Below are 17,514 nucleotides of genomic sequence, written 5' to 3'. Positions count from 1 at the left end.
AAAAGCAGTAGCTCACCGCATAATTACGGACCCTCCTCAACTGCGACAATGAACAAGCGATCAGAGTGAGGCTGCATATACCAACAAGAAGCAACCGTTGGTCGCAGTCCGAGCGATTCATGATCGACATGCAGGCAGACTAACGAGAGACGGCAACAGCAACACCCACCAACTGTTGTTGTTCGGTTTACAGGAACCAAAATCAGCTGTCCGCACTTTGTTACTTTGGCAAGCCTGAATAGATATGAGCTTGGGCCATAGTACCGTCCTGTTTGTCAATACAAGTTTGAGGTAGAAATACAACGGCAGAAAGGATTTGGTACGTGGTACGCAGTAACAAGAAAGACATTGACGCACGGAGCCCAATGTCAACACCCGCTCACAAAGTTCTTGAGATATCCCACGTGGGTTGACAGTTTTGTTCAATCGGGAGTTAGCAGCAGGAAGACCGTGCATTGATTGATTGCCCTTATCAAGATCGACAAATAATCATGGCCAGCAACATAATAGTTACATATTGGCATTGTTGCACTGATAGTTGCTTTTTGTCGACACTGACATCTCGTACCAATACCTTGCAACACTGAACAACGACCCTTAAAGGCAAAAGCAACAGCTAGCTCTTGCATTTGAGGCTTAGAAACAATGCCATCTGGTGGGACAGTCTCAATCTGTAGAAGGAAGAGTTTGACTCGCGTGCAGCATCGCCGTACAAGCGTAAAAGACGTACCTAGATTTCCATCCAATGGATCGTCAACATGGATGGGTTGACAGCCACCTTCTCAAATAATAGAGCATGATCTTGCGCTATGCTGGGGGGTCAATTTGAAACCTTCGAGAAGTCCCAAGGACATGGTCGGCGGAATGCCAGTTGGCTCGAACAAGGGATATCGTTTAGCGTTGGTCCAGGATTCTTTTCTGCCGGGGTGCCCTGGCTTCGAGCTGATTTCGACGTGCGTCCACATGGCTAGCCCGCTATTTCGTCTTTCAGCATCGTAGTCTTGTATTGATTGACTCGTGGAGCGGCGAGCAGATCATTCGTAGCTCTGCTATGTACTATCGTTGCGCCTAAGCTCGGATGATGACTGTGGTATGGTTGCTAGATACCTAGATGCGGAAACTGCATGTGCATCTATCTGCATGCAGAAAACCCCAAGCATTCCTAAATCCTGTGCCTGTGGATTGGACATGGTAGCCCCCAGTAATTCTTGTGCCTATGCATGAACGCATTGTCGGGTTATCCGTTTTCTGGGGACGACACATCTGATCGAGTTTCGACTTCGTCTTTGGACTGTATCGTATGTAACATGGGCAAAATGCCTCAAGTCAAGCTCACGGATACTGCAGAAGCGGTTTGTCACGACAACACCACCACCCAACTAGTCTATTCAACAACACAACACAACGAGTCGATGAAGTCAATGCTGGCTATTTATCCAGCTGAACCATTGATTCCGCTGCGGCTGATTGACCCGGAACCGAGAGACATTTTAGGACTGGCAAACACGAGCTAAATCATGTCCAGGTCAGATTCAGACGTCCTACGTATCTGAGAGGCGATCTTCCAGAATCATGCCAAAAATTAGGGTCCATGCTGAGCAGCTGGTCCATCTGTTCGCTCGAGAACTGTATTGGACCGGGCTAAAATCCGGGGAGCATCCTAAGGACCGGAGGGCCAGGATTTTTATAGCCTAAGTCCCGGAAGACCTTGCACTTGAGTCTGGCTGACCACACGGCTACCATCCGGGCCGTTGTCAAATCTCCAACGAGACCCGCTACTCCATTTTGAAACAGGGACACCCCTGACCTGACTAGCTGCTGGAAGGACCCCTGCCTGGCCGTCCATCAGGGTCCCATCTTGTCTTTGATCCAGGTAGCCAGGCCCAGGTAAAGCCAAGCATCTCGCTTCCGAGAGACGCTGTGCCGGGACCTTATGATGGTCCAGACAGATGAGTCCAAAGGTGCAATTTTGAGTAGTAATATCGACTGTAGCCCCAGATTGACTGGGCAGCTCGAGATGTCCATTATTAATCCCAAAGGACCATGGCAGTAGAGGGCGAATAGCTCAGATAGAATCGCAGAGAAAGAAGAAAAAGAAGAAGAAGAGGGCAAAGAGAAAAGGTGATGTTCGTGCGTGAGCTCTGGTGTCCGCGGACGCGGCCTCAGATTCCCCAGACCGTTGGTCTGGGGGTACATGCACGTTAGCTGTAGGTTGGCGTCGGTAGAATCAACTGAACCACCACGTTGGATCCTCTTTGCCTCGCTTTCAAAAACAGTTAGCCTTCGACCGCGGATCTTTTGGTGAGATTCGGCCAAGCTCTACATGTACATGTGTACGTACCCACCGACCACATGTTACTGCACCGGGGATGTGTGCAGCCGGCTCCGCGAGGCCCAAGCCTGACACTAACAGCGCGATGGAGCTGTCTATGCCCTCAATGTTCAGGGCCAATGCCATCCTGTGGTATCTGCGCGACGGCGGTGTCGATAGCTTCAGAGCACGTTCACAAAGTCTTGCGAGGTGGAGGGAAGTTGCAGAAGACCCGCGAAGAGGATCAGTGGAGTTGATGACCAAAGTTAGGTAGCCAGGCGGCCGAATGGATAAGAAGTATTTCGTTTCCAATACGAAGTGACGATTCATTGCCACCAAGCCGTTGATCTTAGTATGCAGTTGGCATGAATTATTGTTTGTGGTTGCAATAATGATCCTGCCGAGCTGTATTCCCAGCGGATCGTCATATGTAGTCCAACCTCTAGGTACTGGGGTTTGAGGGAAATGATCCGACTGTAAACCGTACTGCATGTGTGGTGACAGACTATCATCTTCTGGTGTGACCAGTCTGTTGGGGGTCATTCCAAATTGTGATGTATTGATATGTGATGACTGTGAGCAAACTGCGTGCTTCCAGGTAAAGTCCACATCCAATACGTATGTTTGCGGCCCAATATGTAACAAACATTATGGAATGATTTATTTATTATGAGGCGGCAACGGCTGGGCGTTCCTGTTCCTGCATAACAGCGACGTTCGCTTCTTACAGGCCCTGGCCTCTGTATGTATGTATGTAGCTTTCTGCAGCAGACTGGAGCGTTGTTATGCAAGGTACGCAACAGCAGCCAAAGTTGCCACACGTTTCGTTCTTATGACTGGGCGAGGGGGTCGCTTTACTAACACCAGTCAGCCCAACACCACTAGTTGAGCCTGAGTTTCTTGGACTGTCGATGGGTTCTCTATCACCCCAGGGAAGAGCAAAACTGGAGGCGACTTTTAATGGTCCCAGTTATTACCTCATGATATATTCATGTCTTGTGAAACATAAAGAGAGGAGTGATGGGGGAATTGATTTGGAAAATATGAGTTGAGCCGATTGAACACTTCTTGTGCAGCCAATGGGGTAGGAAGGTTCCTATCTTGTATCTAGTATTTATGGTCTCTTAGCATGATGGTTCGAGAAAGTTTTTCTCAGTTGTAATAGTTATCAATAGAATAATCGCCGCCGCCTCGCCTAGAGGGAAATCGAAGCCTCAGTACTCTGTAACCGTACCTGAGATAAGGATACAGAAAATAAAGAGACAGCCGCCAGGGCACATATATTGGAGAGCTGATTGAACTATTTCGTCAAACGTTCTGTCATAGGATGAGATTTTTACTACCGCAAGGCTCGCCTAACATCCTGGCGTGACTATGACCGTATGAGAACAGTGATCCGTCCTGGAGACGCACGTGCGGGCGCTCGAATGCATAAGCACCAGCACAAGTCCGAACGCAGGGGCACAAGTCCGAGTCCATGTCAGGACTAAAACGATGCGAGGATGGATTGAGCGATGGATTTCGTGTGCGCTCAGGTGCTTGTGCATATGTGGCTTGCATCAGGAAATGAGATGTCGATTTGTGCCTTGTTTGTGCGTCGAGTCGTGCTCAGTGTGCTCGTTTGAGCCATCGCCCCACACGCTATTCCGTAATGTGCTGCTCGTATGCATTGTTCCTGGCTAATGCAACCCCAAAGTATAATACTGGCACTACAAGTAGAAACAACAGCTTTATGCATCAGCTAGGGTTTCAGGTTTGAGGCAGTCTCTTTGTTGGCCAATGGGACTCAGCCCGGGGGATTTTAGGCTGGTATATATGAACGGCCACAATTCGGTCATGTCCTTCATAACGGGCATGGTTTATGACTATCAGATATCCACTCTGCTTGCCATCTGTAACGTCGTGCCTGAAAGAGAAAATGGTCAAGTGTAGTGGGCCGAACCGCCATTGGCAAGACTTGAGTCTGATAATGAGGTGGAAACCAGAAACATTCGTACACTGTATTGTTGGAAACATCGTCCAGCCCAGCTCTAAAAGTTCGAGACATAGATAGAGGGTCGGATCATGTCATGCTGCAGATTTGGTGACGCTAAGACTGAGCGTGCGTCAGAGTACACGAGTCGAAGCATGTATTGATAGTTGTAGTGTTTCACCCGTCAATGACGAGTTTGAAGATTGACGGTCCCTTGCCGAGACTCTTTAGACCTTCTGGAACATCGACTTTTTGAGCGAAGCCACTTCTGAGGCGGGCAATTGTGTGGCCCGGTGTCAATCCTCGGCCATCGAGCCCATTGTGAACAAAAGGACAATTAGTCCGTTTGGGGCTGTTTCTCTTCGGTGACATTTCCGTCCTGAGCCAGGCCTTCTAGAGTATTGGAAACCATGTATGTACCAACAAGGTGATTGTTGCCAATAGCCGGCTACTACGTAATGCCTGCTCTCACAGAGAAGGGCTCAGATTACGGCTCGGTTGCGGGTTTGATGCCAGATGGGTCAAGCCTCAAGAGATATTGCTGAGGAGATCCATCATTGATGTAGGGTCCTACATGAAAGGAACCCTAGTCCTAGCCTCCCGTTGGTCCTAGTTGGCCATTTACTGTGACGCCAGCCAACTGATGTACCTATGATAGCGGCAAGTGGCGGTACACAGTCTTCAGTGTCTTGCCTGCTTGCGTGGATGTTGTCAATATTGAACCCGGACAGACCCTGGAAAGGCAGATGGAAGTTGGGATGACAGCAACTCAGACACGAGGCAAAAGTGCAGGGTATTATCAAAGCGCACCATAGTGTATTTCGGAATATCGTCGTGGAACGTCCGTGTTAGTGCAGATCTCGATCCCAATCCTCGATACCAGACATGCTTGATCTGACTCGCTGTGGGCACAATGGTGAAACGGATTGTATCCAGCAAGATGGAACTGGGAGACGGGAGGCTCCGATTTAGACCAGTGAGCACCGAATTCTTGGATGTTATGCCTTGCGTCTGTATGAGAGCGGGGTTGAATTTGAGGAACGGATTTGTAGACGAGTATCATGATTGCTACTGTCGTTGGTACCAAGATGCTTGACTCGTCAACACAGTCAGTCCACATTCTGGTGGTCAATTGTAGCATGGCGTCGTTGCACCATGATCCGTGCATTGGCTTCCTCGTGCGCAGATAGCGGCAAGCGAAGTATGTAGAAATCAAGTGGCGTATTTTGAGCTCGAAAGCCATCCATAACCGTACTGTCTAGCTTGGCTATGGTAGTAATAGGTAGTTTTAGTTGTAGAAAATTACCGCAGGCCGGGAGGCCGGGCCAACATAGACCTAGGCAGCCCAGTCCTCTGTACAGCCAGTGGACAGAACAGAACAGACGCACTACAACGCCTAGATAGACCAGAGGAACGAAGCAACTAACGAGCCAAGGCCCGATCGAGAAGGACCTTCCCCAGAAGGTGATTTCAGATTATGTATGGGCGATTGGCCGGGTCCAGGGCCGGAGGGCAAGTGTCACTACTCAGACAGGGCTCGGGGACCTGAATCCCAGCTCCCAGTCCCCAGCAATGGATGCTATCAATGGACGGTGGAGAAATGCTTCCCTGACGTTACATTTAGAAGTCATCTCGTCTTCTTTGGACCCTTCGATAATTTTGACAGCCTATCACTAGCAGGGACGGTTGGCTGGGTCGGTCTTGCCCTTGTTAGGTAATAATGCCAAATTACCTTATCCTCAGGGAAGGAACCATGATGCCTACCCAGAACAAGGTTCCCTGGGACGATCGCATGATAGAAGCAACGCTGGTCAATCCTTTGAAGTCCAGTCAAGATATGTACAGAATTACCAGTACCAAGGTATGGAGAAGCACCAATACCCAATAACTAACACTGGAGCAGAATAGCTGCAGTTGGCCGCTCCATCGGTACCTTACATGAAAGTCATGACGAGACTTACGCAATCCCTCGCTCATCGTCATAAAGCAGCAACGCCATGCGCAATAGATCATCCACTATCTCTCTCTCCACAACTGGCGCACTATGATGTTACAGATAATAATGTAAGTTCAGCTCAGTCAGGAACGAGATGCCAACTAACGTTAGTAACCCAAAGTGCTATCCATTATCTCGTACTAATGCTTGAGCCGACTGCTCGTAGTGGTATCCTAGGTTAGTAGTTTAGTGCACGCTTGCCCAAAATTAGTAGGTGCCGCTGGCGCTCCGTCCCGTCAGGTTTTGTTTTATGCAAAACTGCAGACCCAACCAGCCAAACTAATGTCACAGCGCAGCACCCGGGTTTGCCGCATAAAATTATTTCTCAGATGCCTCCCAGAGTATGGGGCGATGCTGAGAACCCCACCGACTCTTCACATTCCTGCACTATTCTGGGTGAAGGCAGTGTTAGCCCACCTATATTTCTACGTGCACATATTTTTGGTGCTGCAGGCCTCGTTGCACTTATCGTTGATCAGTTTCGGTGGTAGCCCACATGGAAGTTGCTTGTCATTATCGGCGCAAGATAATCCAACTTCATCTGTTTCGACACTTAGATGATTATTACGTCTCTCTCTGTCAAGCCAGACTAAAGTAGCCTGGATGTATGTACCAAGTACCGAGCAAACACTTGACTCGAGAACGAACATCTGCACAGCATGGTTGTATGCCACATTGGTTTATTGCGCCATCATAGTTCACATGCGAGTCAAGCAAAACATGCCAACTGATAGGCAAGCTCGCAGGCAAGCAGCTGCAGAGAGGAAGCAACCAGCCTTCAAGGTATCAGAAAAATTGGCCGCTAGAAACATAGGAGACGAAATAAGTAGGTCAGCGCATGGTACTTCGATCGGGCTTCTTAGGCTGTTTATTTCTGTACCTCAAGACTTCAGAGGCCAATGTTTCTGGTACCAACTATTCGTTAGGCTATAAGCAACCAATCCAAGTTTGATTTACAAGATCGACTCAGCGAGACAAATGACCTGATCTGGTCATGCATTGACTGCAAGACTACTTTGTGATCAGATATCTGGTTTCCGGTCGTTGTTTCAACTTACACCTACTATACCAACGATGACTGATCAAGGTTTCCGCCAAATAAGCGTCGTGATCCATCACCCCGTTCGGTTTCTTTAGTGGCCATATGTCCAACCAGAGCTCGACGCAACTCATCGTCACCACAGGCTCCCTCCAACTTGGGCCGCAGAGCAATCAAGAGATGGGACGGAATGGGACGGGTGACGTCTGACGCTCCACCAAGTCAAGTGCCTGCCAGAGGCCGCTTCGAGGTGATCAACAAGTTAAAGAGGCCTACACACGAGTGAAGCAGCGGCGTCGGCAGTCTGTACCTTGCATAGCATGTCCTACCATGCATCGGGTGGATGTGACACGACATAGCCTGGCGAATGGAAGCGTGCATATCGGCGCCGTCGACAGTGCAATGGACAGAAGCGGTGCACAACGCAATTCCGAGTGGACAGTTTTGGAGTTGTGCACGGCCAGGATCCATTCTAAACGTGCCCAATCTTCATTACCTATTACCGCATGTTGTTTATTATGTATTCTGTGACAGCGCGGCGCGGCGAATCCAATGCACGCCGACTCGCCAAGGCATTATCCTATCAGTGAACGGGATTATGCAGCCCTTGTGACGCGGTTTACGGTTTGCGTGCCACCCAGCGATAGGGAGGCTACTGGTAGCGAGTAGCAGCGCACCATAGCGCGCCTTGGCTGGGATCATGGCTAAACTCGCAGTCTGTCTGGTATTCTTGAGACCCCCACTGGCTGGAGACTATAGGATAAGCATGCATTACAGAGCCTTGCAGACGAATGGAAGGGATAAGATGAGGGAGGCAGAGAAATGTGCAACAGGATGTGCTCATCGTTAATGGCGGCTGTGGCATTCGTTCCGTTCGTCGGATGTCGAATTGTGCTAGACTAATGGATGGAGGGCAGGTTATGCTGTGCTGAGACTGGAAGAAGTGGACTGGGTTGTGGGTGATAAGCCCACACATTATCACTCACCACGCGCGTACAAAAACCAACCAACAAAAGAAAAAAGTGACAGACAGCACAAAAAGAGACACCAAGGGCAAGACATGGAGCTTGTGCACACTTGCACAAGCGACCGAGGACGCTCTTTCGTGAGCCTTTGGCTCTTTGGTGCCATCCATCTTCTCACACGCGCATCCACATAAACATCCATATCCATACCTTATCCACTACTTTATGGCCGAGCTCTTTATTCAGTCGGGGCATGGGTTGTTGCATTGGTACGGTATAGGCTTCGGAGGCTACTCTCATACCGCGGCGGGCCATCCGGCGACGGATAGGCTCGACGTTTCGTCCAGAATTAGAAAAGAGCAGTGGCTGCGCCATTGTGGTGTGGATGGAAACCGTGGCCCCGTCGCCCGTACTGGCAAGAGTGGCAGAAGGCATTAGGGCATCCATGGGCTTAATGTGAAGAATGACCAGGGAAGCCCAGGCCCGCACCTGATGGATGTTTCCCTTGCCCCAGACATGACTTGGGTCCTTCGACAGGGGTCCGGGGGCACTCTGCCGTCTGGTCCGCCACTGGGCCCTGAAGGGTGTGCGTGGGCGTGTACAGATTGCGAGTGTCAGGACCTAATAAGTGAAGCTAGTGGATCCCATAGAATGGGATGTGGTAGTGGTGGATCTTGATCCACAGCTCCCTGACCCTGGCTTGTTCGAGTGAGACACGACATGGAGGGTTTTCCAACTGCCTATCGAGCATCTGGAGTGAATACGCCAGGCCTCGTCGTCAGTACTTATCACTCCACGGTCCCCGTGCTTGTCCATCCTTCGTTTCTCTCTTCATCAAACGGTATGATCGACGGATCTGTGTAATACTTTCTTCTCTTTTATGCCAGGTTCTTCCTTCTTTTGAATCGTTCTTATTTGCTGGATATCCTCATCTCGAGAGTCCCTCACATTCATTATAAACAACCACTTGCGGCACTCTCGATATACTTGATTAAACCTCTTGCTCTTGCTTCAACTTGATCTCGAGACTCTTCACGTACAACAAGAACTTCCCCAACCAACATAACTAATACCATCGAGTTACAACAACTCGACACCCACTCTTTGGAACAGCAAAAAAAGGAATCGAACACCACACCATCCTTAGGCCGACAGCCAGTCCCAGCAAACAATATACACCAATACCAATTAATAACTAAACTCACCACCACAGCCAACTTTAAAGGTTTGTGGAATCTTGTGAATACCAGTCGATTCATAATGTGGCTAACATGATGGTCTCGATTAGAAATGGATTCCACAATGATGCCCCAGGCCATTGGCCAAGGTCCTTTCTACTTCTACAACACAGAGTCCAAGCATGACGTCCGACAACACTACCCTCAACAACAGATGCACATGTATCCCATGGTCCCTACGTTGCCTTCTACTCCCGTCTACTCACGACCCGGTTCTGCCAGCAACTCTCAGCCTCCCACTCTGTACAGCAATGGCCCTGCCGTCATGACTCCCACTGCCTCGCCTCAGCCAATGTCGCATAAGCCCGCCATTTTGTTGGAGAACGAGTTCTACGAGAACCCTTACTTCCCATCGACACCACCTCTGTCAACCTCTGGCAGCACCATCGGTAGCCCCAGTGCCTGTGAAGTGCTTCAGACTCCCATGAACCCCATGTTCTCAGGTCTCGATGGCCTCGACGGCTTCAAGGAGGCTTTGGAGCCTGTTGAGACAGCAGTCCTCGACTGGTCGAACTGCGGATCTCCTCCAATGACACCTGGTAAGCAAACAAATCCCCATATCACAAATTGTTCCAAATATGGAACTGCATGATGGCATTGTACCGCAAATTCGGGCTTGGGCCTATTTTTGGTGGTAATTACGGGAAAGTAGGTGGTGCTGACGTTGGCTGCCGCTTTCTCAACCCAATCACCTACCAAGGCGCAGGCCTGCAGTGCGCTGTCATAGCGTTCAAATAGTGGAGCACATACGGGAAAGACCTGGAAGCTAACTGTGTCTGGTAGTGTACCTCCAATCTCAACTCGGAAAGGTTCCCTCTCTTAGCAACACCGCCAGCGACATCCTGTCCACACCATCTCTTTCTCCCTCTCCCGCGCCCTATGCGCGATCTGTCTCTACTCCGGATTTGGACGTTGACTTCTGCGACCCAAGAAACTTGACTGTCGGTACCGGCGCCATCAACAGCACTCTTGCTCCTGAGTTCTGTGCCGACGAGATCAAGGTTGAGCCCAAGATTGCTTCTCAGTCTTTTGACTTCAACCCTGCTGCCCACGGCCTCCCCACCTTTGAAGACTTTTCCGAGTTTGACTCTGAGGACGACTTCGTCAACAGCCTTGTCAACCTTGCTGAGCAGCCTGCCAACGCCTCTGCTGACATCACCCGACCTCGTGCTTGCACTGGTTCTTCAGTCGTTTCTCTCGGCCACGGTAGCTTCATTGGTGACGAGGATCTGTCCTTTGACGAGAACGAGGCTTTCCAGTTCCCTTCCCACCCTAGCCCTCCTTCCACTTGTGCCTCTACCTGTGCTTCTGAGGACTGCCACCAGAACAAGCGAGTCAAGAAGTCTCAGTCTGAGGAACGCCACTGTGCTCCCGTGATGAACGTTGCTGCTTCCGCTGCCGACTCTGGCAACGCCCCGGAATCTTCCAACCAGGCTGCTGAGGGTAGCGACTCCGGCGCCTCCTCTGGTTCCGAGGGTTCTCCTGCTCCTCTCCCTGCTCCTGCCAACCGCCGAGGACGCAAGCAGTCTCTTACTGAGGACCCCTCCAAGACCTTTGTCTGTGATCTTTGCAACCGCCGTTTCCGCCGCCAGGAACACCTCAAGCGCCACTACCGCTCTCTCCACACACAAGAGAAGCCCTTTGAATGCAACGAGTGTGGTAAGAAGTTCTCTCGAAGCGACAACTTGGCTCAGCACGCCCGAACCCACGGCAGCGGTGCCATCGTCATGAACTTGATTGATGATGACTCCCATGCCTACGATGCCTCCATGGTGTCTGCTGCCGACGATTATAGTAATTACGGCAAGGTCCTCTTCCAGATCGCCTCTGAGGTTCCTGGCAGCGCCAGTGAACTTTCCTCGGATGAGGGAAGCAACCAGGACAAGAAGAAGCGCAAGCGCTCCGACTAAATGGTTTCAACACTATTTAATATCTAACATGATCAAGAGAGTCAGTCGACTGTCTTGACATATGCCGAAACGACGCTGACGACCTTCTTCTTCTTCGGCCACCCGCATCTATTTGATGGTGGCATTTGGGTCACGGAACATTTTTCCATTTGGGGCATACACCCTTGGGCTTAAGGGAATCACAAAAGAGTGCAAGCGGTAATGAATGCATTTACAAACCGTCACTATAACCTGTATCAACAATATTCACAGCTTCCTCTACGCATGACGACAATAAGGAGGAAATTTGATTTTTATCTACATCTTGTTTTTGTTCAAGAGTTTCAATGCATTGCGACTGCCAATCGTGCACACCGCCGTTTGAGCATGGCTACCTGGGCGACTTTGTTTTTCAACGGATACATCTGGCGCGAAGAGGGGAAAAATTATTTGATTTGAGAATATTTGGAAATCCACACCTGGGAGCGAAACGAAGGTGTGATGAGTTTGCCAGCGACAAAGACTACCATACAAATTTGGCGGCTTGCCGTTCTTACACTCGTTGTAATCATCTTGGGCGACCGGAAGCTGGAACTGAAGGTTTGCCAGAGTGAAGGTATCACTTGAGGGCTTTGAGAGATGAAGGGGTCTTGTCTTTCGTCTCCTCTATTCTTGTGTTTACTCTGATTCTTTGTCTGTCGTTTGCCTGTTGCTGGATTTAGAGATGTCAAGGATAGGAATGTGCTGGTCACAATCATGACACTCATTCATCCTTACAGCGCTACATGTATACATTAGAAGTTTGATCTATTGATCAACAATCTACATTTTATTGCTACATATTAAGTTCATTGCCTTGTGATTGCCCCTTGTGACATGGTTCTTCTGGTTTATTCTACTCTGTACGCGCAAAGGAAATTTGGGCCCATCCGAATCAACTTGGTATGTTTGAGTCGAAGCAACACATGCTCATTTTGCAGTAGTGTTACTACTGTGCAGTACCATAGTTCTCAGAGCCAAGCTTTTCACAATCGCCGGTAGCACCCGCGGGACCTTGCATGGACCCTGGATAACCTACTGATACATCAAACACTGCACCACCACGTTTACAACTTGGAGGAGTGGCTGGCTACCTCTCTCTAGTCCGTTCTTCTCATCTCGACGGACATTTCAGTCGAGGCTAGAAATGAAGAAAGAGTTCAGATCGGCGATCGTAGGTAGTGCCCCAGTTGTGCTCGGGGACATGGACCCTGTCTATCCTGTCCGTGTTGGCGTTGGTGTTGGTGTTGAAAATCCACGGGTAGCGCTTCCTACAGGTGGGACTGATCATATACATTACTCGTTTCTCAGGCTAACAACGCAAGTGTGGTTTCTGGGCGTAAAGCACCATTGGCAGATGCCGGCACATGTCGTCTACCTAACGCTCGCGGCTCTATCAGAGAAAGACCCTGATGTCTCACGTATTCCTTTGGTGATCGTCATGGCTCGGACGGTAACCTCTCCACCACGCCATTCCTATATAACACGGACGGCAACACGACAGCCCTGACATGTGTAGAGACGGGGCGAGGAAATTACACAAGACGGGACTGACGGTGATGAAAAAAAGCCATTCCCATTGATCGACGCCTCTTCAAAGGCTGAATTCCGGCTGGTTAGCACGAGGCCAGGGGACAAAATAAGGTCCTGAACTAACACCTCTGGGGAGTAAAATTGTTTGTTCATCTCAAGCTGGCTAGATCATCCAGGGACTTGTCCCTTATTTGTTAGTTCAGCCATCCCGAGATGAATCTCATGGAGTCAGGCCAGCCATTATAGTTTTCTTCCAGTGTTGGCCTTCCTCTTGCTTACTTGGTCAGGTTAGGTAACTGGGTAAGTGATTGTAAGCCCAGGATCCACAGAGAAAACAGTCTAAAACATCCACCACCAAATGAATCTGCTTCACACTATCGATACTTACTTTTACACCATACACCACACCACACACTAAACCGCGCTACACTTCATCAAATATTGGCACGTAATCTCAAGTACGCCATAGCCTTCTTCCTAAAGCCTTCTAATTTGTTTTCTGGGCTGTTGCTGATTGTTGCCAGATTACTTTTGCTCGGGGCCTCGTTTTCCGGCCGTTGACTGTTTGCCTTTCTGGGCAATTCTACAGCCGTGCTGGTCAGTCACATACGGCAAAAGGCAATATCCACCATGACTTCGGAGCAGCTGAATGTCATTGCCCTAATCTCGGGAGGTAAAGACAGCTTCTTCAATCTGATCCACTGTATAGAGCACGGTCATCGGATCGTAGCTCTTGCAAATCTTTTCCCAGGATCAGGATCAGGATCAGGGACTTTGACATCCGACTCAAGCTCAGGCACATATTCAGGTGTCAACGGTATCCCACGCGGACAATCACCGTTCCGTCAGGAAGACGCCACTGAGGCTGGGCCAAGGACCAGCGACCACACATCCCCTGATATCCTATCTCCAGAGGGCTTCCAGCATATTCATCCGGAGACATGGGTACCTCAGCCTTCCGAAAGACATGGACATGATGGCCAGGACTCCGGGGAGCCTTCCGAAACGGATCTGAACAGTTTCATGTACCAGACTGTCGGGCATGAGGTTCTCCCCCTGTACGCCGCTGCAACTGGGCTGCCACTCTATCGGCTGCCCATCACTGGACGTGCGGTTCGCCACGAGAGGGACTACGATGCCACGGTCGAAGCTCAGGGCAAGGACCAGGGCGATAGCGCCGACGAAACAGAGTCCATGTTGCCCTTGTTACAGGCTATTGTCGCCCGTCATCCAGAGGCCAATGCTGTCTGTGCAGGTGCTATCCTGTCCACCTACCAACGCACCCGTGTTGAGTCAATAGCACTCCGTCTGGGCCTCGTGCCCCTGGCCTACCTATGGCAGTATCCGATCTTGCCACCCCCGCCTGGAGCCATCGCAGACGACACGCAGCTGCTAATCGATATGGCCAATGCTGGACTAGAAGCACGGATCATAAAAGTTGCCAGTGCTGGTCTAGACGAAGACCATCTGTGGGAACGTGTGTCAAGCGAGACTGGTTCACGCCGTGTCAAGAGTGCATTGCGCAAATTTGGCTCGACTCAAGGCGCCGCAGCTTTGGGAGAGGGTGGTGAGTTTGAGACGCTTGTTGTGGATGGTCCTTCCTCACTGTTTAGGAAGAAAATTTCTATCCTGGAACAGGGGCGCAAGATCGTGCGCGAAGGAGGTGGTTGCTCATGGCTGTTGTTGGCTGGTGCGCGGGTAGAGGATAAACAAGATCCTGCACCCAAGCCAACAGTTCGGGTGCCCGATCTCCTCGATCCACGATTCAAGGCTGTGTTCGATGAGCTGCCACTGCCCCTGGACCAGCTGAAGGATACAGACGCCTCAGCAGTTACCGGGAAGTGGGTGCCGCCGACTAGAGATACTGTGTCCTCAACTGAGGATGTCGAAACTCAGCGTTGGTTTATTCTTCCAGACGCCACCACAGGTGAAAGGTCAATCCAAGAGGAGACGCTTCAAGTGGCAGGGAAGATCAGAGTGCTAGCATCAGAAGCTGGTATTCAGCTCTCCCAGGTCATAAGCACTATCATTGTTCTACGGCGCATGTCAGATTTCCCAAAGGTTAATGGTGAGTACGGGAAATTGTTCCCAAAACCAAACCCGCCATCTCGAGTGACTATTTCCTGTGGCGACCTACTACCCAAAGGCGTGAACATTGCTGTCTATCTCAATGCGCCTACATCCAAGACGTCACAAGACCGCAATGGTCTACATGTGCAATCCAGATCCTACTGGGCGCCTGCAAACATAGGTCCATACAGCCAAGCTATTGATGTGCCGGTGACAGCTCACCATCAAGCCACAGGGCTGAGATGCATCTCTATTGCAGGGCAGATACCCCTGATCCCAGCAACAATGCTGTTACCTAACCCATCTGAAAAGTCACACGAGCTCCAGATAGTGCTGTCTCTGCAACACCTCTGGCGAGTAGGCCAAGAGATGAAGGTTCAGTGGTGGACAAGTTCTGTTGCTTATTTCCCACGGGCTGCCTCCTCAGTCGAGATTCAGCGCAGTGCTCAGCATGCAGGATGTGTTTGGAGGAAAGCACATGGGTCTCCAGATGAAGAAGAGGAGGCTGATGGTGGCCCTGATCTTTGGGACCTAAAGTTCAATCCTGCTTACATGTCACTCGGTAACGATGATAAGACAGCTCGAAAAGCCATTCCTGACTGGGATGCCCTCCCTCTTCGTCAGCAGAATGAGCCTGAGACATGTGTCCCTCCCATGTTTGCCGCTGAAGTCGAAGAGCTACCACGGCAGTCAGCAGTAGAATGGCATGCTCATAACGGCCTTTCGAGAGTTGAAGAGGGCAGCCTTGTGTTGGTTCCTCCTCTTGAAGTCAATGCTCTTGGTTGGAATACATGGCATTCAGTTGTCACCACTGAAACTGCAACTGTTGTATATAGCACGGTGTCATATGCTGGTGCTGATGGGGACCAGTCTTTGGCCCTGAGCGACTTAAAAACAGATATGCAAAAAGTTATCCGTGAGTCTTTCCAGCGATTCCTCCATCATGGGCCGGAGGCTGTACGCAGCAAGCTTTCTATGGTATACGCAGACGCTCTTCAAGTCAAGTCCATCTGGGACAGCACTGGAGACAACTGCGAGACGGCCCTCATTCCTTGCCGATCTATCTGGTCATCTGAGGGACATAGTGTCATGGTTGTGGGTTTGTTCGAAACGACCCTAATGCGTGGTTCATGATTACACGAAGTTATGAAAATTTGAATAAGATTACCTAAGAACAAATATCATGATCGTATATGTATTTTCTCTAACTATCCAGTGTTCTTCCTGCCTTGCCAAAAACTAACCGAAACCCGAAATGCCAAACATCCTGTATATGCTGCCTGGCTAGTTCTCGCCGATTTTCCTTATCTGCCTATCACGCGTCGACATATTTCATATGCTGAGGAGGATATCGCTCGCCCGCTGGGGTAAAGGAGGCGAGCAGACTGTCAATATCATGCAAATCCTCGTCGGTCAGGTCAACAATTGTGGCATTCTCCCGGATACGGTCAGGCTTCGTCGACCCAGGGATAGGGATAATCTTGGGCATGCCGGGACGTTGAGAAAGAGACAGTAGCCAGTTGATGGCGATCTGACTTACGGTGCAGCCCTTCTTCTTTGCAAGAGCCTCAACGTTGTTGACAAGTTCGATGTTCTTCAAGAGATTGTCGCCCTGCCAGCGAGGATGCATCTTGGCACGGAGGTCATCTTCAGGAAGATCCTTGGCGGACTTGATCTGACCTCCAAGGAGACCTCTTCCGAGGGGCGCTGCAAGTCTGGTTAGACGTTATGGTTCTTTTCAGATCAAGGAGTGATGCTCACAGTATGCAAGAACGGCAATGCCAAGTTCTCCGCAAGTCTCTAGGAGACCATTTGTCAGGGGCTCTGTGGTGAAGAGCGACAGCTCAATCTCAATCGCAATGATTTTGAATCTCTTTGCCGCACTGCGGAGAGTGTTTGCGTTGATCTCGCTGCACGAGATGCCATCGATTTTGCCGGCCTTGACGTACTCCTCGATGGTGGCAAGGGTGTCATTCTCGTAGTCAGCGTTGGGGTCTTTACGACCGACTTCGAAGGTAGCAATTCGTCCTTTAGGGCCTAAAGTCTTGATGCAATCATCGATACTGCGACGGGTGTTCTCCTTGCTTCCCATGGGGACATAGTTGGGACCTAGGCCTCCCTTGATGGTAAGGACGATACGATCAGCATCTTCGGGATACTTTTCAAGATAGCGACGGATGAGAGCTAGTGAGTTTGCATCTGGCGGACCATAAAACTCTCCACCGTTGAGCCAGTTACAGCCGGCATCGAGAGCAGTTCGAATAGCAGCAAACGTAGTCTCGTCAGGAAGAGGACGCGCAGTTAGGCCTGAAGAATGGTTAGCTTGTGCTGGGCTTGGTTATGTGAGAGTATCATTACCCATGAGACCATAGCCAATAGGGCCAACTGTATTTCCAAGGATATCGTGCGACATGGTGATGTTTAATGTGCTATTGGTGCAGATGTTGAGTAGTCAAGTAGTT

General features: G+C 50.1%; 4 protein-coding genes across 4 annotated transcripts; 3 read left to right on the top strand and 1 right to left on the bottom strand.

The window, feature by feature from the left end:
- Positions 1-6,036: 6,036 nt before the first annotated feature.
- FPOAC1_010616 (uncharacterized protein) lies at positions 6,037-6,770 on the top strand (the record flags this gene model as incomplete). The annotated part of the gene is made up of 3 exons (XM_044855005.1): positions 6,037-6,144; positions 6,192-6,261; positions 6,544-6,770. 3 exons carry the CDS (start codon positions 6,037-6,039, stop codon positions 6,768-6,770), a joined length of 405 nt encoding a protein of 134 aa, XP_044702318.1.
- Positions 6,771-9,573: 2,803 nt separating this feature from the next.
- On the top strand, positions 9,574-11,431 carry FPOAC1_010615 (uncharacterized protein; the record flags this gene model as incomplete). The annotated part of the gene is made up of 2 exons (XM_044855004.1): positions 9,574-10,090; positions 10,305-11,431. 2 exons carry the CDS (start codon positions 9,574-9,576, stop codon positions 11,429-11,431), a joined length of 1,644 nt encoding a protein of 547 aa, XP_044702317.1.
- Positions 11,432-13,612: 2,181 nt separating this feature from the next.
- FPOAC1_010614 (uncharacterized protein) lies at positions 13,613-16,186 on the top strand (the record flags this gene model as incomplete). Its single annotated transcript, XM_044855003.1, has 1 exon — positions 13,613-16,186. The coding sequence occupies one exon, from the start codon at positions 13,613-13,615 to the stop codon at positions 16,184-16,186; it is 2,574 nt and encodes an 857-aa protein (XP_044702316.1).
- A 181-nt stretch (positions 16,187-16,367) lies between these two features.
- On the bottom strand, positions 16,368-17,465 carry FPOAC1_010613 (uncharacterized protein; the record flags this gene model as incomplete). The annotated part of the gene is made up of 3 exons (XM_044855002.1): positions 16,368-16,759; positions 16,814-17,359; positions 17,411-17,465. The coding sequence occupies 3 exons, from the start codon at positions 17,463-17,465 to the stop codon at positions 16,368-16,370; spliced, it is 993 nt and encodes a 330-aa protein (XP_044702315.1).
- Between the last annotated feature and the right edge of the window lie 49 nt (positions 17,466-17,514).

This window comes from Fusarium poae, chromosome 4, assembly GCF_019609905.1.
Source record: "Fusarium poae strain DAOMC 252244 chromosome 4, whole genome shotgun sequence".
Taxonomy (NCBI): domain Eukaryota; kingdom Fungi; phylum Ascomycota; class Sordariomycetes; order Hypocreales; family Nectriaceae; genus Fusarium; species Fusarium poae.
Note: the sequence above shows the minus strand (reverse complement) of the source record. Positions and strands in the feature narration are given on the sequence as shown.